The sequence below is a fragment of the Rhinatrema bivittatum genome, chromosome 3 (genome assembly GCF_901001135.1).
Source record: "Rhinatrema bivittatum chromosome 3, aRhiBiv1.1, whole genome shotgun sequence".
NCBI classification, from domain to species: Eukaryota; Metazoa; Chordata; class Amphibia; order Gymnophiona; family Rhinatrematidae; genus Rhinatrema; species Rhinatrema bivittatum.
Genome location: NC_042617.1, coordinates 63,015,838 through 63,039,098, shown reverse-complemented (window position 1 = coordinate 63,039,098; position 23,261 = coordinate 63,015,838). Strand labels below are relative to the sequence as shown.

The 23,261-nt window shown below is 46.4% G+C and overlaps 1 protein-coding gene across 2 annotated transcripts in view; it reads right to left on the bottom strand.

The window, feature by feature from the left end:
• Nucleotides 1-23,261, bottom strand: part of MTA3 (metastasis associated 1 family member 3) — a 525,799-nt gene that overhangs the window by 253,165 nt on the left and 249,373 nt on the right. For both annotated transcript variants that reach the window (XM_029593316.1, XM_029593317.1), the window contains exon 11: nucleotides 21,374-21,432. In XM_029593316.1, coding sequence (XP_029449176.1) covers nucleotides 21,374-21,432 — 59 coding nt within the window. The remainder of the gene's footprint in view (nucleotides 1-21,373; nucleotides 21,433-23,261) is intronic.

Here is a 23,261-nt window from a genome sequence, read left to right as displayed (position 1 = left end):
CTACCCCGTTCCTCTCGAATCCCCTGTTAGATGTAACTATTACTTTCCTTTCCAAATGTTAAGTTCTTACCCCTGTTATATGTAAACCGATGTGATATTCATTTGAATGTCGATATATAAAAACCCTAAATAAACAAATAAATAAACAAACAAATAAATAAACTCACCTAAAGTCTGCGAGAAATTCCTAGCCTTCTGTGTGCTACATAACTTGGCCAAAACCAGACGCATGCCTTATCCAGAAGGACTAAATGAGAATATAGATGAAGAGGAAGGGGAGGAGGAACAAGAGCTCAGGAGGAATTGCAAGTGATACATCGCCACAGTCAAAGACAAGCTATAGAGGAAAGGAACACTGATACAAAGATATTTTTACAGGTGACAGTGAATTTATTCTGGAGACAAGTACAAAAAAAATGAAAGTGCTGTACATAATCACATTAATGTGCCTTTCGATGATGCTTTCCAGGTCTTGGGCTATGGGGGGGGGAGGGGGGGAGAGGCACTGGGCATGCTACATCTTGCGCTCCTCAGTGATGGGCCTTCAGAGTGCGCAGGACCAGCCTCCTCAGGCACCTGTCCCTTTCACTATACAACCTCGTGCAAGCTGTGGAGACCCGGATGCAGTATGGCCACATCCTCATATGCATGTGAGCATTTAGCTCTATTAGTAGTGCTCTGCAGGCCTGGTCTCCACCTGTGGATGTTTTGCACCCTCCTCTTCCCGCTGTAGAGGTCTCATGGCCAGTTTGCTGCTCCTCAAATGGCTCCTCCTGCACTATATTCTCCAGCTCTTGTTATGGTCATCACAGGGTTGTGGCTGCTCCTCAGCCATGTATGGCCTGAGGTGCAGCTGTGCCTCCTCCTCAGACAAAGTCTGGGGCAGCTGCTGTATGCGGCACCATGGTTTTTACTGGCCACTTGGTCTTGGCCTCTGGATCATCTCGGCTCCCTGCAACAGTAAACATGGCATATGTTGACGTTTCACATCATAGGTGTGTAAGTGCAAAAGACTGTCTATGTTCATAATCAATTCAGGTCCTCAACTTCTCTTTCTGCCCCTCCTGATACTCCCGTGAAAATAGAAATCATGTATCCCTTCCAAACATATCATTTCTGTTACCTCAGGCTTTTAATCTGCCTGTCTAGCTGCTGAGGTTACCAATTATCTGCATACTGTTGCGTTCGTGCCTATTCTCGCCCTTGCTCCACCCTCTCTACCTTTGTGGCGACTCCCTTCGGCTCTGACGGACAGATGCTGCCGTAGCTTCTCCCTGCCTCTTTGTCCCAGAATCCCCGGGCTGGCTTGACGCTATGGATCCGCCATGTTCCTGATGACGTAAGGGTGCACACTCCAGACTTTGTACCAGCAAGGGCGCGAACCTCGGGGGCGTCCCCCCGTAGTGACATCATCCGTTTTCCATTTAAAAGGTCTTTGTTTGCTAACCTCGAACAAGTTAGCAAGGAACTCCAACGGGACTTGCTTCGGCAGTCCATGCTACTTGCAACAATGATCCGAGGTAGCTAGGGGAAACCTTTCTCCACTGCTCAGCCTTTTCAAACTTACTGGGAGTACCCGCTTCTCGGGGGCTTCGCTCTCTCTTCTTGATTTCAGAATGTTGAACGGGATCTGGTATTCGCTCCTCGAGGGCCTACGTCCCGAAGACACAGAAGACTCCTATTGCCTGGAGGTGATCGCAGACGTGAACACAGTGAGTCCTATTACTGACAGGAACCAGTACTCGCTCCATGAGGGCCCATGCTCCTATTCTCTAAGACTCCCTTCAGTCAAGACATTATCACAGGTACGGAGGAGTACGCAGGTAGGAACCGGTACTCACTCCACGAGGGCCTATGTTCCTAATACCTTTCTCAATCTCTCTTCTTCCTCAGAAGATATCACATACCTATATCTTATGGATTACTATTGCAGTTTAACAGATAGGAACTGGTACTCGCTCCATGAGGGCCTATTTTCCTAAACCTCTCCTAGCCTCTCTTTTATTCCAGAAGCCATCCCATACACAGTTTGTGAGTTCTATTTCAGACTGCCTATAGGAACCAGTACTTGCCTGTGGCTCCTGTTCCTGAATACTGAAGACTCTCTGTTGCATAAGAAGACATTACAGATATCTACAAGTGTGAGTGTATCATCTACCACTGGTTATGCCCAGCATACCCTGTCTACTCACTACTTATAGTCTCTCCTTACAGCTCAGCAACTCAGAGATCGTAGTTCCAGTATCAGAGGGACTTCAGCCCTGCCGGGCACATCAACTCACTACTACCACCTCTGGTGGTTCTACTTCCAGTCTAATAAAGAACTATCTGTGTTTGTCTCAATACTCAGCCTAGCCGGTAGTCCCTCTCAGGATCTCCACTTGAGGGCGCTGTTATCTGCCATCGGCCCGGTGATTCACTATTCTTCTAAGTATTACTCCTTACACTAATAGTACGGTATTTTCATCTGCCACTCTGTGGGAGCCAACCCATATCAGACCATTACTCCTCTCTCTGCGGAAGCTGATCGATTCCAGATCGCTCACTCCATCCTCCTGGCGGGGTGAGCACTAGCAGATAGCTACTCCTTGGCAGATTCCTAACAGATTGCTACTCCCTAGCAAGAACCGTAACAGATTGCCAACTCCGCCCTCCTGGCGGGGTGAGCGCTAACTCCTATCTGATGTCTCCGACCATCCGGCATCAGATCCATAACAGATTGCTACGCCTCCCCTCTGGGGGAGCTGAGCCATAACAGATTGCTAACTTCTCCCTTCTTGAGGAGTAGAGCGATCACCCCGCCCCCTTGGCGGGGTGATCGCTATCAGATTGCTAACTCCTTAGCAGATTAGTACCATACACTCTTGAAGAGAGTTACTTATTGGCTCTAGATTTGGTGCACTGCAAGCTCTTCTATTACATTTAGGTCATATGGTGGAATAGGAAAGCTGGCAAAGATTATTCTATTTAGTTGGGTCTGGAGGTGAAAGGACAGAATACAGCATTAAGTGATGTTATAATACCAAACTCATCCCATGTCCTACTCTCCTACTAAAAAGGCATGCCCTTTATGTGTAGACCACAGATCCAACTATAATATCGTGACACATACAGCAAACATCTTGCTTTTGAGCAGTGGCCTACTCTCCACACCCGAGGCTTTGGAGCCAAGGGGTGAATCATGCTCTTCTCTGTGGGCACTTGTGGCCTAATTCATGATAGTAGAAGAACCAGGTATGAGCACACTAGCTATATGCCTTATACATACACTAGCACGAGATATCTTATATAAATTACTCATTGTGCTGCTAACTCAGACTGTGAGGTGTCCAGGTTCCCCACCCCACTCACAGTTGACTTTGAGATGGTGGACAGCACCCTCCGCTTGGCTGCAGTGAATGTCACCTGTGCATTAGCACCCTCTGCTTGCCTCCATGCCTGTTTCCTTTTGACAAGACATCGCAGGTCTCACCATTTATGGAACTCACCCATGCTCCTGATGTTTTTAAAAACAGCAGTTATTTTGTGTCTTATACTTTCCCAGATTTGTTCCCTCTGGTAGGAGCCTACAGGTTTTGCCCTCTTGCCATAGAGAATAGTGTAAGCCTTCACACTTCCTTGATAAGGTCAACCTCTCTGGGCAGGAAATTAGGCTTATGCATGTTTCCTGGTTGGCCCTGAGACATGGTGGCACAAAGAAAGAAAGACCAGAGATCCTCCTGTTATGGCCGGAAAGCCACTTAGCGCGCATAAAGGTACACGCATACAAGCATAAATCACGAGCATATTCACGCGTAAGTGGGCAGGTCTTACACATCTATCAAATTAAGATACATATCATTATGTGCTTTCATGAGTACACACGCAATTGCGTTTGACTTACACGCATTACTAATTTAGGGTATGCAATAATGGAGAGCCACCAATTATTCTGAGTGATTGTGAAACAGCTGACAATTACACTTCACATCAATAGGAATCCATTCAATCAGGTCACTCTGCTAGTATATTTGCATTTACCATATATGGAAGAGTGGAGTGTGTGATTGGTTTCACCTGGGAGCTTGGGTATTAGACATATATAAGTTCATGAGCCTGCATGTCCTTTTTAAAAATGCTGTGGGATAGACACAGGTAGGTGTTACAGAGCTATTTTTTGGATGGTCTTGGAAGAGCTGTCCTTACATCATCCTTTAGATCAGTGGTTCTCAACCCTGTCCTGGGGACCCCCCCAGCCAGTCGGGTTTTCAGGATATCCACAATGAATATGCATGACAGAAAATTTGCATGTCATGGAGGCAGTCTATGCAAATTTTCTCTCATGCATATTCATTGTGGATATCCTGAAAACCCGACTGGCTGGGGGGGTCCCCAGGACAGGAATGAGAACCACTGCTTTAGATGATTAGCAGATTACCATCGAACACTGGTGAGCATGGAGAGGACTAGGTAAGGTATAGCTCATCATTAAATCAGGTTTTTAAAACAGGTAGACCTAGCATAATATGTGTTGATGAAAGGAGCTTTAGCATGTATTTTCTTCTTACATCTTTAGTCCATGGGGCTAAGAGGGATGTGAATAGTACATTTTAGACTACTATGACACCATTGTTCACAGTCTTTACATGTTTCATGAGCACTTGTAGGAGAAGGACAGCAGGGGAATGGAAATGCTGGATCACAGGGTTAAATAGGAGAATGGCCCTTTCTATCTTCATAAGGCCTGGTCTTCTCTGCACTGGTTACTCAGAGCTTCTATCTCATTTTCATTCCCCTATCCCCTGATTGACTATCTTCTTCCTTTTACCCTCATTTGAGTGGTCATCAGCTACAGAAGCAGGATGGGCTGGGATAATAGCCTGAGAAGCTGGAAGGCAACACACCTAGGTGTGTGTAAAACAGTGGCCCAAGTGCCATTCACAAGCTCTACTGTTTCTGACTATTGCTAAATCCTTACTTTTGTGTATGTGTTCTGTGAAATTCAATGTAAGCAATACAAGGTGAAAGCAAGGGGAAAGGGGAATGAAGCTTAGACAGCCTAGAAAAGAACAGCACTGCAAGTTGTCTTCTTAAGCCTGGTAAGAGGTTCTGGAACAGCAATACTGACCATTTGCCGACTAAATGGGCCCTAGTTGCCACTAAAGAAAGGATAACACATGCACACTCATCTCTTTGTTTATGCCTTTCCCTCAAACTCACCTATTGCCTGTCCCACAATCCATCTTCACTCATCTCCTGTCTATATATGATTACTTGCATTCACATTTTTACATGGTGGCATGCTTTCTGGGTCCCCGGGGTATGCAGAAATGAGTAAATGTTGCAAGACAAATGTATTGAATGTTATTTTATTTTTTTTCAGGTGGATGTCAGTTGTTGCTCATTGCTGTTGTAGGTGGAGATGGTTATTTCACTCCTGAACTTCTTTCCAGCACAGATGCATCTCACGCCTGCAAGTCTCTTCTTTTTGCAGATGGCTCTCCCTTCTGGACCACTGGCACATTTCTATAAGTTGAAATAAACTATCTGAACTGATAATACATGCCTGGAGTGTTTTTATTTATGGTCTGTTCTTCCTTTTCAAGTTATTTCATTCTCACTAGGTACTCCCTCTCCCAAACCACCTTACACCCACTCTCCCCTTCCTCCTCTCAGTATATACTCAAACACAGTTTGGTGAAAATTTGAGAAATATATATACAAAACTTTTAACTTTAAAAAAACAAAAATTTAATAAAGGAACATGGGAGGGGACATCTACGAAGTAAAGTGTATAAAAATGTAAAACAAAAAATCCCAGGGAGTTAAGGAGGGAGGTAGGAGGGTGCTCAGGATGGTGGCATCCTGCTACCCTGGACCCTTACAGCTGCCCCCAGGAGTTGTAAGGCCTGAAGGCATGCATCCAATATCTCAAGCACCCTACTTTGGTAGGCATGCAGAGCTCTCAGCTCCGCCGCCATCCCCCTCAGGAAAACATGGAACTCACTGTGAAAGGCTCATCATTGGAAGCATTGCTCCGGATGACGAGCCTCTTTGCTGCTGAGCTGGGCAGGGAGGTGTTAGTGGACGAAGCAGAGGATCATGCATGCCTAATTGGCCAAAGGCTGGCCGGTCTGGGTCTCTGCATCCCTAACTCCAAGGACAAAATGGGAGTTTTCCCCTGCAGGAAGTGGAATGGGATCAGGACTCGCTGTAGGCCCGGTGTGCACCTCTTCAGCGAGGGGAGGTTCCATCTCTGCCACTTCCTCTTGGTGGTGACGGGGGTGGGGAAGGAGCATGCTGCACCCACCCCCCCCCGCAGTGGAAGTTGCTGCTTGTGTGAGGGCTGGGGCTTTCTCCTCCCCTTCATTCTCCATTGCGCCCTCTTCATCAGCACCTTAAAACAAAATCATGTGTGAGAATGATGTCCAGATAAAGGTACAGATACATTTTCTTTTTATGGGGACAGTACCCAGTAGGTTTGAAGATTTACTTACCACCAAGCCCCATCCTGCTGAGCACGCAGCTGATTGAGCCACCTCACCACCTTCTTCAGGTTCTCAATCCATAGGAAAGAAACAGGATGAGATCACAGAGTGTGCTCTATAGCTGGTAATGTGACCTCTATAGTGGTGTGGGACAATGTATGCCACTACTATGTGATTGGAATTGGGGCTCTTGGCAATCCATTAATGCACATAGAAGTGGTGTGCCTGCACTTGCACCTAGAGTATATCTGAACATGAAGCCTCTATGAAACCCCAGGTCACTAGTAGTGTAGCTGTGCAGTACAACTAGTAGGAACATCCATGTGGGGTACCAAGAACCCTGCCATTGGCCCTAATCTATGACTTCTAAATGCATAATAAATGGGTTTGCTATCCTATAAGTCAGTGCTTCTCAAGTCAGTCACTGGGGCACACCTAGGCAGGCAGGTTTTCAGGATATCCTCCAGGGGTATACATGAAATACATTTGAAGAGAATGGCAGCAATACACGTCAGACTGTCTCATGCATAGCAAAGCAGAATTGCTTACCTGTAAACAGGTGTTCTCACAGGATAGCAGGATGTTAGTCCTCACATATGGGTGACATCATCAGGATGGAGCCCAATCATGGAACACTTTTGTCAAAGTTTCCAGAACTTTGATTGGCACCTACTGAGCATGCCCAGCATAGCTCCAACCCTGCAGCCAGCAGGGGTCCCCATTCAGTCTCGTCTTATAGTAAAAAGTACATGCGAAAAATAAAATAAGAAAACGTAAATGAACCCAACTCCGCGGGGTGGCGGGTGGGTTTCGTGAGGACTAACATCCTGCTGTCCTGTGAGAACGCCTGTTACAGGTAAGCAACTCTGCTTTCTCACAGGACAAGCAGGATGGTAGGCCTCACATATGGGTGAGTACCGAGCTGAGGATGCCCGAGCAATACACCAAATGTACCCAGACGTGCAATAGGAACAAGAACTGGGGTGGAATTTGGTAGAGGGCATCCTGAACCCTACCGGGTTGGTGGAAGGATGTTGGCACTTCAGTTTGCAAATAAGTTGCGTAGTACAGACTGGCCGAAGATGGAATCTTGTCTGCCAGCCTTGTCTAAACAATAATGGGCTGCGAAGGTGTGGAGAGAGCTTCAGGTAGCAGCCTTACAGATGTCAGCAAGTGGCACCGAGCGTAGGTGCACTACTGATGTTGCCATGGCCCTGACAGAGTGTGCTTTAACACAGTCTTGAAGCGGCATGCCTGCCTGTTGGTAACAAAAGGAAATACAGTCCGCTAACCAGGAGGAGAGAGTCTGCTTACCTACAGGTTTGCCCAATTTGATGGGATCGAAGGAAACAAACAATGGAGTGCATTTCCTGTGGGCAGCTGTATGGTCTAGATAGAATGCTAGAGCACGTTTACAGTCAAGGGTATGCAGAGCCCATTCTTCTGGGGTGGAGTGGGGCCTGGGAATAAAGTGGGTAGTATAATGGATTCATTAATATGAAACTCTGATACTACCTTAGGCAAAAACTTAGGGTTAATGCGGAGTACTACCCTATCATGCAGAAGTTTAGTGTAAGGCGGGTAGGTGACTAAGACCTGTAACTAACTCTGCGAGCAGATGTGATCGCCAAAAGAAAAATCACAGGATTGGAGAGGCTCAAACATTGGTTTCATGAACCACCCCAAAACCAAGTTGAGGTCCCAGCAAGGGGCTGGAGGGAGCAGTGGAGATTTAAGGTGGAGCAAGCCCTTCAAAAAGCGTGTTACGAGGGGCTGTACTGAAATAGGTACATCCCAGACACCTTTATGGAAGGCGGCTACCGCACTGACATGTACCCTGATAGAAGTTTGGAGACCTGACTCTGACAGGTGCCAGAGATAATCAAAAAACTTCGGTGTGGAACAAGTGAAGGGATCGATGGACATGGAAGTAACACCATACCGCAAACCTGTTCCATTTGTAACGATAAGACTGCCTTGTGGAAGGCTTTTATGAAGCTACTAGGACACGGGAAACCGGCTCTGAAAGGTTGAAGGATTAACCTTTCAACATCCAGGCAGTCAGGGAGAGGGCCTGGAGGTTGGGGTGATGAAGCGGGTCCTTCCCAGAGGAAAGTGCCGGTGTACTGATAGGTCATGCAGAATTGGAAACCAGACCTGGCGTGTCTAATGAGGGGCTATGAGAATCATTAGTCTCTTGGTCCCTTTGCAATTTCACGAGAGTCTTCGAAATGAGTGGAAGTTGAGGGTACGCATAGAGGAGACCGCTGGCCCACGACAGGGAGAAAGCGTCTCTTGGCTGAAGGTGTTGGCTGCGAGTGAGAGAGCAGAAATTCCCTACTTTGCGATTGTGAATTGAGGCAGTGAGACGTAGAGACGTCAGTGCAGCTTGTTGAGTAGGAGCCCTGATCAACCAATCGTCGAGATAAGAACATAAGAACATAAGAAAATGCCATACTGGGTCAGACCAAGGGTCCATCCAGCCCAGCATCCTGTTTCCAACAGTGGCCAATCCAGGCCATAAGAACCTGGCAAGTACCCAAAAACTAAGTCTATTCCATGTAACCATTACTAATGGCAGTGGCTATTCTCTAAGTGAACTTAATAGCAGGTAATGGACTTCTCCTCCAAGAACTTATCCAATCCTTTTTTAAACACCGCTATACTAAGTGCACTAACCACATTCTCTGGCAACAAATTCCAGAGTTTAATTGTGCGTTGAGTAAAAAAGAACTTTCTCCGATTAGTTTTAAATGTGCCCCATGCTAACTTCATGGAGTGCCCCCTAGTCTTTCTACTATCCGAAAGAGTAAATAACCGATTCACATCTACCCGTTCTAGACCTCTCATGATTTTAAACACCTCTATCATATCCCCCCTCAGTCGTCTCTTCTCCAAGCTGAAAAGTCCTAACCTCTTTAGTCTTTCCTCATAGGGGAGTTGTTCCATTCCCCTTATCATTTTGGTAGCCCTTCTCTGTACCTTCTCCATCGCAATTATATCTTTTTTGAGATGCAGCGACCAGAATTGTACACAGTATTCAAGGTGCGGTCTCACCATGGAGCGATACAGAGGCATTATGACATTTTCCGTTTTATTCACCATTCCTTTTCTAATAATTCCCAACATTCTGTTTGCTTTTTTGACTGCCGCAGCACACCGCACCGACAATTTCAATGTGTTATCCACTATGACACCTAGATCTCTTTCTTGGGTTGTAGCACCTAATATGGAACCCAACATTGTGTAATTATAGCATGGGTTATTTTTCCCTATATGCATCACCTTGCACTTATCCACATTAAATTTCATCTGCCATTTGGATGCCCAATTTTCCAGTCTCACAAGGTCTTCCTGCAATTTATCACAATCTGCTTGTGATTTAACTACTCTGAATAATTTTGTGTCATCTGCAAATTTGATTATCTCACTCGTCGTATTTCTTTCCAGATCATTTATAAATATATTGAACAGTAAGGGTCCCAATACAGATCCCTGAGGCACTCCACTGTCCACTCCCTTCCACTGAGAAAATTGCCCATTTAATCCTACTCTCTGTTTTCTGTCTTTTAGCCAGTTTGCAATCCACGAAAGGACATCGCCACCTATCCCATGACTTTTTACTTTTCCTAGAAGCCTCTCATGAGGAACTTTGTCAAACGCCTTCTGAAAATCCAAGTATACTATATCTACCGGTTCACCTTTATCCACATGTTTATTAACTCCTTCAAAAAAGTGAAGCAGATAGGGGTAGACATGGACACTAACTCCTGAGAAAGGCAGCTCCCACTACGAGGCACTTGGTGAAGACTCGTGGGGCAGATGCTAGGCCGAATGGAAACACTCGATATTGGAAGTTACCATCTACTAGGAAGCACAGGAATCTGCAATGTGACAGAGCAATGGAAATGTGTGTGTAGGCATCCTGGAGGTCTGGAGAGCAGAGCTAGTCTTCCCTTTGGAGAAGGGGAAGAAGAGAACCCAAGGTCACCATCTTGAACCTTTCTCTTTGTAGGTATTTGTTTAAGTTGCGAAGGTCCAGTATTGGGCGAACGCCACCTGACGTTTTTGGTATCAGGAAATACTGGGAATAGAACCCCTACCCCTGTTGGGAGAGGGGCACTGGTTCTACTGCTCGGGACTGGAGGAGGAGGGAGACCTCCTGCTCCAGAAGCGGTGAGTGGTCAGATGTTCCCCACGTCAGCCAAGGTAGGGAGTCCGGTGGAACATAGAGAAATTTGAGGTGAACATAGTGAATTTGGGTTATTACAGCGAGTACCCACTGATTTGTGGTGACTGTATGCCATGGTCTGGAGAAGTGGCACAACCGGCCTCCGACGGGAATGGTCGGAAGTGGAGGCTGGGTACTGCTCTCTAGGAAGGAGTCAAAAGCCAGACGCTGGACCTGGCTGGGGGGCTGGCTGTGTCTTCTGTACTCGAGGTTGCTTGGATTGGCCTTTTTGGTAAGGCTTAGAAGCTCGAGCCCTGGACGCCGGGGGATAGAATCTCCTTTGCTAATAGAATTGTCTCTTGGAGTCTCTCCTAAAAAATCTTTTGGAAGAGGAAGAGAGATCAGAAGGCAGTAAAGAGAGCTGGCACAGAGTCTCCTGGTGGTCCTTGAGCTGCACCACTGCTTCTTGAATCTTTTCTCTGAAAAGATTATTCCCAGCACAGGGCAAGTCAGCTAACCTGTCCTGTACTTCTGGTCTGAGGTCTGAAGACTTTAGCCAGCCCATCTTCTCGCACTAATTCCTGCCACCGAAACTCTGGAGGTGGTGTTGAAGATGTCATATGCCAAACGTACTTCATGTTTGCCAGCATCTAAACCCTTTTGTGCTAGGGCATGAAGTTGGTCCTGGAATTGCAGAAGTAAGGCTTCAGCAAATTCCTGAATCTTCGTAAACAGGGCCCTAATGAACTGGGTCATGTATAATTGATAGAAAGCAATGTGAGAGATGAGCATTGACCCATGAAATACTTGTCTTCCAAACACATCCAGAAATTTATGTTCCTTTCCTGGGGGAATGGAAGAATGGGGTTTGGAGCGTCATGCCCTCTTCTGGGCAGACTCCACAACTACTGAATGATGATCTAGTTGAGCTTTCTGCAAGCCAGGGGCTGGCTGAACTAGATAGGTGGCATCTGCCTTACGGTTGACAGGTGCCACAGAGCCAGGGTGCTCCCAATTTCTCTTTAAAAGGTCCAAGAGGATGTCATGAACAGGGATAGACATGATTTCCTTAGGAGCATCGAGAAATTGGAGAACTTCTAACATCAGATGCCTAGAGTCCTCTTTGGGCTGAAGCTGGAATGGAGCTGTTTCAGACATTTCTTTAACAAAGTTGATAAAGGACAAGTCCTCTGGAGGATAATTCTTCCTTTCATCAGGAGGAGAGGGCTGTGAAGGCAAATCATTTGAATCCTGGGACGAATCATCGGTCCAGAGATTGTATGGCTCATCACCAGTTCCCATATGTTCATCAGAAGGGAGCAAACTGTGTTATTCCGGAAGGTCTGGGCCTAGGCATCGATGGCCTTGGAGGTGGAACTGAAGGCATCGATGGGGGCATCAATGACATCGAGGGAGGCATCGAAGACATCGATGGAATTGGTGACATCGATGGATGTGTCGGTGATAGCATTCTAGAGGGCGGAATGGAGATCAGTGATTCTTCTTCTGATGACAAGGGTATAGGTGAGGAAGGAATCGGAGCCATCGGTTCCCTCGGATGCACCGATGAAAGGGCACCGATTAACTTATCCATTCTCGCCAATAGCGGTGCAAGCGCCATGGGTATTAGATCGGTGGCCGGAGCAGGAACCGGCATCGATGAAGGTTTGAACCCCTAGAGTGCTTATCGATGGCCTCTTGGATCATATGATCCAATTCCTGACGGAAACCTGGGACATGGATACCCGGTTCTGGAGTAGGAGGCAGCACTGGCATAGCCAGAGGGTCCACTGGTGAAGGTGGATCACGGATCCCGGCACCTGTCCAGGTGGGGAACGCCTCGGTGACCCAGAGACAGAAGAGGATGGGGCCTTTTCTGTTCGGGACTTCTTTGTCGGTGGCTCAGAAGACATCGATGCTGAGGACTTGCCTGTATCAGTGGCCTGAGCTTTTTGATGGCGGTGTCAATGTTTTTCTCGATGTTCTCCTCAGTCTTTCCCCTGAGGAAGAACTGAGGGGGGTCGACACCCGTGGAGTCGAAGCCGGTCGGGCAGCAGCAGTTTCCTGGTGCTGGCGCGAAGTAGACTGCACTGGTTCAGATGACGTCAAAGTTATCGATGGAGTCGGGGTTTCTGGCCGAAAGAAAAGTCCCATCTCCTCCAGCCTAGCCTTGCAACCCTTTGGTGTCATTTGGGCACATTTGGTGCAAGTAAGGACATCATGGTCAGACCCCAAACACATCACACAGACCATGTGAGGGTCAGCGATGGACATCGTTCGAGTGCAGTCAGGGCACCGACGAAAACCCAACGCCATGGCCTCAACAAAATTTAGCCACGGTGCGATCGATGGCCAGTAGGCCGCGAGGGAAAAGCTCAACAGGAATCGACCGCAAGCAGGTAAACTTACCATTCAACCGTGGAGCAAAGATATCGATAAGGGGACCCCTGTGGGGTAAAATGTTTTGAAAATATTGATGAAGTTCCATGAGGAAAAGTTCCTGTCAGGAATCTCTGAAGAGCTCCTTAACCCACGTGGCTACTGCTGCGCGGAAAAAAGAAGTCTGAAGGGGGACCCCTGCTGGCTGCAGGGTTGGTGCTCTGCTGGGCATGCCCAGTAGGTGCCAGTCAAAGTTTTGGAAACTTTGACAAAAGTGTTCCGTGATTGGGCTCCATCCTGATGTCACCCATATGTGAGGACTACCATCCTGCTTGTCCTGTGAGAATGTGTGTCAGAGTGAGCCTATATGTTGAGAGAGAGAAACATCATATGGATCCTCTGTGTGTGAGAGAGACAGCATATGAAAGTGAGAGTGGTGGTGTGTGAGACAGCATGGGAAAGAGCCAGTGGGTATGTATGGAAGAGAGAGAGACAGCATATGAAAGTGAAAGCTGTGTGCATGTGAGACGTGAGAAAGACAGCATGTGAGAATGAGAGCCAGATTATGTTTGAGAGAGAGAAAGTGTGTGAGAATGAGAGCGCTGAGTGTGTGTTGGGGGGAGAAAGGGAAAAACAGGTGGAGAGAGAACAAAGAAAAAAAAACTCTGTAAAAGGAATTGGGAAAAGACCAAGAAAGGGAACGTGGAAAAAAAAAAAGCCTGGGACCAATAGATTAGAAAAATAAGATCAGACCGCAAAAAAACCCCCTTTTTTTTTGGAATTGATTGGCATGTTATCTGAGGGAATGTGCATTACATATTTGTATTTTGTTCTTTTGGGCTTTCCATTTTTTTTTTGTCTGTATGTTTGTGTTTCTATGTTGTAGTCTCTTATTCTGTATTAGGTAAGTATCTGTCTGTGTTCTGCATGTGTAACTGAGGTGCAGTATTTCTGCTGGCATGTAGTTTTTCTGTAGGGCTTTTTATTTATTTAGAAAGCTTAGATTCCATATGCAAGCATTTGTTCAAAGCAGATTACAATATCACATCCATAATAAAATCAATATACTAATACATAAACTATAACAAAGCACATACATGAAAACATATGCCTCTAGATATAATACATTTTTTGTCCCTCACCTAAATTCCTTTTTTTTTAACTCCTGGTACCTCATGAAGCTGAGCTGGCAACCTGTTCAATTTCACAGGTGCTACAAACAAAAATGCTCATGTAAGTGTATGGGTGAGCCTTCCCCTACTCAAAGATGTTTCATTTAATAAGCTGGCTGCTTGAGATTTCAAGGTCCTTCTTGGTATATAACCAGACAGAGTTGTTCTTTAGTGCACAATCTCCCTCAATGTGCAGCAACTTATAAATCATAACTAACAGTACCGGCTTGCTCTCTTAACCCTAGAAGGTGGTGTAGTAGCGTTCTAGGACATTAAATAATATTTGCATTGCTGCCATGTCATAGATAAGGCTGCTGCTGTTTGAGTCCTGAGATAGTGCTGGTATGGTATAGTATGGCAAGGTTCTAGGTGTTTTTTGTTTTGCAAGAGTTTGTGTTCTCAAAGTGTTTGGCAGTGAAGGGTTTGCAGTTACTGAGATGAGTGTGGGTATAAAAGGAGAACAAAGTGTGCATCTGAGTCTGGGGAGTAAATAAGAGGCGTGAGAGTGTGTTTGTATGTGTGTGAGAAAGAGCATGTATGCGTGAGAACGAGTATGAGTGTAAATATGCAAGTGTGTGTGTGTGTGAGAAAGTTTATGTCCATGCTGTTACCAGTATTTCCTCTAAGAATTGGGTTGCTGTGAGCATAAAATTGATAGGCTTTCTGCAAAGAAAGTAGTGCTCGCAGGGTAATAAAACCAAAAATTGCTGCTCACGAGCAAAGGTTTTTACACACAGCAATCTAATCCTTAGAGGGAACATTGATGTGGAGGAGTGGTAAACTGGGTTGATGCACCAGAATCCGCGCTTTAGTGATCCCCCAACAGATACCTCCTACTGTTGTAGGAAGGACTCCAATAGCTTCAAGCAATGTTTGCTACACATTGGCAGGAAGCATCATCAGCATGCGTCTGCTGGCACAAAGGAAGGGCCAGTGCTGTTTACTTGTACCTTCCCATGCAGTGCAGAGGAATCAACAATAGACCGAAAGAGATGACTTTCACTCTCAACAAGATGCCTAAGAGAGTTAGCGAGAGAGAGGAGGAAGTGTTTCCTGAGGTCTTGGTGCCTGGGAGGAGGGGAGAATGCTTGTTGATAGAATCTTGGTTGGAAGGGAAAGATCTTTGTGAGGTATTTTTTTGGGGGGGTGGGTCCAGGGCCGGCGTGTCCATTAGACGAACTTCAGTGGTCGCCTAGGGTGCCAAGCTGTAGGGGGCACCGAAGAGCAGCCACGTGGTGCCGCAAGCAGGGCCTATTCCGCTCGCGGCAAACAGAAATAGAGACTGTGTGCTTCTCAGGATCGCGCCCCCCACCTGTTTTGGCGCAGACTGTTTCTCTTTGCCGTGAGCGGGATAGGTCCCGCTTGTGGCACCACATGGCTGCTCTTCGGTGCCCCCTACGGCTCAGAACCCTGAGAAGAACAGTCAGAGGGGAGGAGGGCGCGACATTGTGTGCCAAAACAGGTAGGAGGGGTGCGACAAGGGGGGGGGAGGGGCCAGGCTGGCAGCGCAAGGGTTGCCTAGGGCACCCAATACCCTTCCACAGGCCCTGGGTGGGGCATAGACTGTGGAGAGATTACTTGAGAGGATCATGAGAGAGGAAGCTGCATGAAGTGTCTTGGGGGAAGGGGAAAGGACGTATTGGAGTCTTTTGGGGGAGTGCAGAGTAGAATCTCAATCTTGAGGAAGGGAACCCCTCTCGTCTTTCAATCATAGGTAGGGGGCCCCTTTCTGGCTGATTCACCACGGGCCCTCCACCCTTCTAAGGTCATCCCTGCTGTAGCTTATCCACTATCACTACCAGCCAAAGAGTGGAACAGGTCCTCAGGGCTTCTGTCAACAGCCAAAGAAGAGAGGGAGAAACCCAACGTGAGTCAAAGAATGTGTGTTGAGTAATAGAGCATATGAGAAAAAGTGAGAGTATGTGGTGTGAGACAGCGAGATCACATATGAAATAGAATATGTGAGTTGTGTGAAAATGTGTGTAAAAGCGAGTGTATGTGCATGAGAAAGCAATAACGTGTATGAGAGATCGTGCGTGTATGTGTGAGAAAGAAAGACAGCATGTATGATTGAATGTGTGTAGGTGAGAGAGAGAGCATGTATGAGAGTGATTTTATTGTTGTTTTATGAGGAATGGCAGATCTATTTTGCCATTATTGCACTGCTTACAAAGTCTGGCTTGTAGCGGTCTCCAGGTCAATTTTTATCTGCATATTTTTATTTATACTTTGTGATCTCTTTATTGTGCATCTGGTGAGGGTCTGTATGTGTTCTGCATGTGTGACAGAGGTGAGGCATTCTGCTATCATGTAGTTTCTGTGTAGGGATCTACAGCAGCTGACTTGTTCCGTTTTTCTAGTAGGAGGTACATTGGTGTTGTAGGGTCCATGTAATATCTGTAGTGTAGCCTTTTCAGTGGTAGGGTTCAGTGTTGGCAGTTGGTGCTGTTTTGGTATGGGAAGTTTTCTATATATAGGGCTTCTCTAATCCCACCTATCTCTCCATGTGTGCACGAATGGGAGACTGCCTAGGTTGTTTGTGTGTATGTGTGTCAATGAGATTCTGCCTGCAGAGAGTGTGTGTGAGAGTGTGTTAGAAAAGTGTTACAATTTTGTTGAGCTCATAATTATTGGATGTTGTTCTATTCATCAGCTCATTGAAAATGTTCTTAGTATGATTTTACTAGTTTAATGTAAGGGGATCCAGAGGAGACAGAATGAATGGAGAGTTGCTGGGTGTGTGTGTGAGGGGGGGTGCCAAAGGTGGCATCTGCCCTGGGTGCCACATACTTTAGATACGCCACTATTACATTCTGAAACCCACACTTGCAAGCCTCCAATCCAGTACCCTTTCTGTAGTTTACTTACGGCTCGATACAGTAAGGCCGCGGTAAAAACAGTGCGGCAGTGTCAGGCGCACCCTTCCTCCCCGCACGCACAGTTCTCTTCCCTAACTCCCCGATACTCTCCTCTAATCGCATGCAAATGCATGCCGTGGCTGTGAAGCATTAGGGAAGGGTTATGCCCGCGCAACCCATTTTACTGTATAGGCGCTGTAACAGCGCCTATACAGTAACCTGGGTGCGCTGGTACCTGTCATTTCAAATGACATTTGAAATGACAGGCACCAGGAAGTGTAAAAAAGTGTAAAAAACAAAAAACCTGTGTGTTATATAAAAAAAATGTTAAATACCTGTCGGAGGGCCGTGGGTCCAGGCGGCCGGTGGGCGGCGGGCAGCCATCAGCGGCATCCGGTAGTCCCTTCTCCCGATTTCGCACGGGCGGGTCGGCAGCGGGGGGGGGGGGGGGGGGGGCGGCAGCGGGGGGGCGGCAGCAGGATCCGGGAGCAGCAGGTAGGCAGCAGCGGGGTCCGGGGGGCAGCGGCAGCAGGATCCAGCGTGTTCGATCGGGCAGGCAGGTAGGTGGCAAAATAAAGATGGCTGCCGTGCAATTGGCCGCTGAAGACGTGACGTCACACCCCGTGACACCAAACGTCGTGATGTCACGTCTTCAGCGGCCAATTGCACGCTTTTCCCGTGCAGGCGGCCATTTTTATTTTGCCACCTGCCTGCCCGATCGAACACGCTGGATCCTGCTGCCGCTGCCCCCCGGACCCCGCTGCTGCCTACCCGCCGCTCCCGGATCCTGCTGCCGCCCCCCCCCCCCCCCCCGCTGCCGCCCCGCCCGTGCGAAATCGGGAGAAGGGACTACCGGATGCCGCTGATGGCTGCCCGCCCCCCCCCCCCCGCTGCCGACCCGCCCGTGCGAAATCGGGAGAAGGGACTACCGGATGCCGCTGATGGCTGCCCGCCGCCCACCGGCCGCCTGGACCCACGGCCCTCCGACAGGTATTTAACATTTTTTTATTTTTTTATATAACACACAGGTTTTTTGTTTTTTACACTTTTTTACATTTCCTGGTGCCTGTCATTTCAAATGTCATTTGAAATGACAGGTACCAGCGCACCCAGGTTTTTTGTTTTTTTACACTTTTACACTTACCGTAGCAGGCCCGAGCCTTGCTACTTTTTCGTTTGTTTTTTTTTTGCTTCGGGAGGAGGGGACCGGACGGGACCAGGGCGGGTAAGCAATGTTTTTACACTACACTACACTAACTCCTACTAGGGGGAGGCGGTAAACTAGCAGGTTAAGGCCGTGGCAGAACAGCGGGTTACGGAGGAGATAATATTAGCGCCCGTTACAGTATCGCAGTGGAATAGCTAATTCCTTCATTATACAGCTTTTTCGTTCATTTACATGCTGGGTGCGGAAAGGGTTTAGGAAAGGGTTTAGGAAGCGCTAAGGACGCGTGAAACTGGAGACTGTATCGCTGAATGGCCTTACTCGTCTGTATTGTGCGCTCCCAGCACGTTACAGACGGGGAATCTTTAACTCAATGTTACTGTATCGACCTGTTTGTATGCACATTGATGTTCTGTGCACAAACTTACCTGGTCAGGGGTGGGGGGGAGATTTTAAATGGAGTAGATTTAAGTAACTAACTGCCAAAGGAGCCGATGCAATACAGTGTGCTCAGCCAATGAATCTGTATAACCCACAGTCTGACATGGGTTAAATAGGTGCTAATCCACCCCCTAATGCAATAAGGGGATTAACGCCTATTTAACACGCATCCTACGCGGAGTGAATGGGATAGCGCTCATCACATCCAAATGCATGTGAATGAGGCTATTACTCATTCACTCCAAATGCAAAAAAATAAATGTGCATCTCAGATGCACATTTATCGCTCAGCTATTAACACCTGCCTGGAGCAGACGCTAATAGCCGAGTGCATTGAAAAGAAGTACAGAAAAGCAGAAAAAACTGCTTTTCTGTACTTCTTTTAAAAGTTTTAAAAAAAACCCTCAGCCGGCCGCATTAAGAAGACCGACGCCGATAAACTCTGCATTGGTTTTCATAACTGGTGGACTGGTAACCGCTGGGTCGCATTAGCAAGTAGGCTAACGCGACCCCCTAATTATAATATAGCATAGCACCCCCCTTGCGGGCGCTATGCACACATTAAGAAAGCAGGCACTGACTTTTCACCTCCCGCTTTCTGCGCTTTTTTTTTTTGCATCGGCCCCAAAGTTAGCTGCCTAAATCTTTGAAAATCCATCCCTATGTTTTAGGGATGTCACAACCTATAAAGAACCTCAGTTTGAGTACTGATAATATATATTAATTGCTATCCTTAGGACTAGAGTTTCAGGTAAAGTAGTTTCCATTTAAGAAAAAAACATTATTAAGTTACTGCTGTGAATACAAAAGTCAATATAAGAGGAATATGGATAACAGGGAAAAGTGATTACAGACCACTTCTACCACATTCAAGTAAACATTTCATTAGTGGAAAGAGTGAGCAGCTATTCTTATTAGAAACAGGGAACGTGCTGTCATCAACCATTATGCATGGCACAGGTAACCAAGCAAAGTTAAATGCCTTAAATACTTAAAAAGGAAACAAAAAAATATTAAAAAGTATACTCCTTTCTCAAACAAAATGTTTGTACTTAACATACACAGAATAATACTGATTCCAACTACTTAATCAGATTTGATGCCTCAGACTGATCATCATCTGTGGATTCCTTAGCTCAATAAATCTCATCACAACTTCAAATTACATTTATTACCATTTGTGAGAACAGAATGTCATATAAAAAGCCACTGTTAAACTAACCCAGACTACAGCCCATTATCTTAGTTCACACAGAGAAATAAAATAGGCCAAGCTGTCTCTATTTTTATACTTGCTCTGTTTCAGCATTTCTCAACTGGTGTGCCGTGACTGAAGCATAGGTGTGTGGTAAAATTTTCCCCAGCTAGCCAGAGCCTAGTAGAAAGAAGAGATGTGGCAAACCTAAGCTGTCGCAACTGCTATTGATTGCAGAAAAATATTCTTTTTATCCTCCTCCCCACCCCACTCCTCCTGCCCTGTAGGATGTTCTACCCTGCTGGCAGGAGTAATTGGTGAGCAGGGCTTATCTACTCTTGTGGCTTCATCTGCCGGCTTCCTTCTGCAATGGAAATTGCATGGAATCTTGTTGTCTGGCTAGATCCACTGGCCCCACACAGTTCTGACTGCAGAGTGAAGTTGGCAGATGAGAAAACAGCAGCAATGGGTAAGCACTGTTCACTAACATCTGCCGGTCGCAGTATATGGTGGGTGAGGAAGGAAAGGACAGATGAATGACTGGGGGAGGGGGGGGAGGAAATAAGCTGATAATGCTGTGGGGCAGGTGGGCCAACTTCAATCCTTGAGAGCCAAAAACAGGTCTCCATTCTATGCAAATCTATCTCATGCATATTCAATGTGGAAAATCCTGAAAACCTGCCTTGTTTGTAGTTCTTGAAGTCTGAAGTTTGCCATCTCTGCCATGGGGGGAGGTAAGATGATGATGCCAAGGGGGTGTAGAGAAGAGAAGATAATGATGTCAGGGAAAGAAAGGAAAGGAAATAGAATAGAAGGTGATGATGGTAGGGGGTGGGATGATGGGAGAGGGACAGGAAAGGAAAGTAACGATGCCTGGGTGTGGTAGGAGATGAAATAGAAGAGAGTGATTCTATCAGGGGAGTGGGGGGGAGAGGAAAGGGAAGGTGATGATGTCAGAGGGATGAGTCGAGGTGGCAGTAAGGAAAGGGAAGGTGATGATGCCAGGATGTGGAGGGAGAGGGAAAGTGATTATGCTAGGAGGTTGGGGAAAAGAAAAAGGAAAGGAAAATGATAATGCAAGAGGAGTGGAGGAGGAGAGGGAAGGGAAGAGAAACTGAGGTGATGATGTCAGTGGTGAGCATAGAATGAAGAGAAGAAAAGGTGATGATGCCAGAGGGTGGGGAACGAGCACATGATGCCAGCGCAGTGATGGTGAACTCCAGTCCTCGAGTGCCACAAACAAGCCAGTTTTCAGGATATCCACAATGAATTTGCATACAATGGAGGCAGTCATGCAAATCTCTCTCATGCATATTCATTGTGGATATCCTGAAAACCTGGCCTGTTTTTGTGGCACTTGAGGACTGAAGTTCGCCATCCCTGTGCCAGGGAGGAGAGGACAGCAAAGATAATGATGCCAGGGGAGTGAGGATGGGAGTGTGCCACGATGAACTGGACCCTGCGCTGGTTATACTGTGACATGAAAAACCAGCTTAGATAAGGGATAAATATATTCTATACTTACTAAGTTGGAATATATACTTGTTTCAGTTTACTCTCTGCTTCAGCTGCTTTGAGACGTTTCTAATAGAAAAAATATATAAAATAAATAAATCCTGAACATTTTAGGTTAGTAACTGTCAAACCTTTAATAAAACACTGAGGATCATTATCCCCATTATCTCACTTTTTTTTTCTAGCAAATCAGATGTTTTGAAGCCTTTGGGAATACATGTAAAAACATGACACAAAGTTGAAGTCAAGATCTAAGAGGGGTAGGATGGGGAGTGGTCATAATTCATCACCAAATATTGACATTGACATTACTTGGCACTCTGTTCAAAAGCCTCAGCGCAAAATGGATTCTTCTAAGCAGTCCCTTCAAAACTGGGTTGGGGCACATTGGCGGAAAAATGTTGAGAATCATGCTTTGGTATTAATCGTACTGTACAGCACCTGACTCATGGGTAGAACATTTAATTTCCTAGTTTTCTTAATATGAAAACAACTAAAAGCCATCAACAATGCAAACACCTCACAAATAATATGAAAATGTTCATATCACAGCAACAATGTATTATACTTGATCTTTTTTTCTGGCTTCGAGCAGTGGTATTATTAGATGTTTTTCATTGGTATATGATTCTGAGATATGCTATAGAGAAAGAAGTTGTTGTCAGAAAAGAACCACCTAAACTCAACCTGTCGGCTTATTTGTACTTCCCTAGTTGTCTACTTATTAAGGCAATGGGATGAGAAGGCAGAGCTCTTACCTGTAACAAGTGTTCTCCAAGGGCAGCAGGATGTTGGTCCTCACACATGGGTGACATCATTGTATGGAATCCAGCACAGAAAACCTAAGTCAACATTTCTAGAACTTTGACTAAGCCTCATTGGGCATGCCCAACATGCATTATACCACGCATCCATGCAGGGTTCCCTTCAGTCTTATAACAAAGAATTTAAGGATAAAATTTAAAAAAGGAGAAGAAACCTACATAGTGCGATCCCAACTCAGACGGTTGGCGGATGGGTTTTGTGAGAACTAGCATCCTGCTGTCCTCAGAGAACACATGTAAGCAACTCTGCTTTTGCAGAGAACAAGCAGGATGATAGTCCATACACATGGGTGAATACCTAGCTACAGGCTGCTCCCCAATGAAAAAGGGGACCAACAAAATGCCAAAATTAGGTGCCAATGGGCACAACAGGTTTTGTTAGCAACAAGAGGGGAGCAGTCCGAGCATAAACAATGGGACCTAGGTGGGAACAGAGTTGGGTTCTATACTTCAAACACGTTTGGAAGGACAGATTGGTCAAATCTACTGTCGCGTTGACCATCCCTATCCAGATAGTAATGTGATGGGAATGTGTGGAGAGAACTCCACGTTGCATCTCCACAGATCTCCTCCATGGGAGCTGCTCACAAGTGGGCTGCTGACGCTGCCATGGCTCAAACAGAGTTAGCCTTAACATGCACCCGAAGATACAGTCACGTATGGGTATAACAGAAGGAGATGCAGTCTGCCAGCCAATGGGAAAGTGTCCGTTTGGCAACAACGATGTCAGACTTATTCCCTATCAAAAGAAACAAAAAGTTGGGTGGACCCTCTACAGGCTTCTGTCCACTCCAGATAGAAAGCTAAGGCTCTTTAGCAGTCTAAACTGAGTAGGGCTTCTTCACCTTGGTGAGAATGGGGCCTGGGAAAGGATGTTGGCAGGACGATGGACTGGTTAAGATGGAAGTCCGTCACCACCTTAGGAAGGAACTTAGGGTGCATGCGTAAGAACACCCGGTAATGCAAAAAAACTTAGTGTAAGGTGGATAAGTCACTAAGGCCTGGAGCTTGCTGACCCTGCTTGCTGAAGTGACCGCCACCAAAAATATGAAATTCCAAGTCAGGTACTTCAGG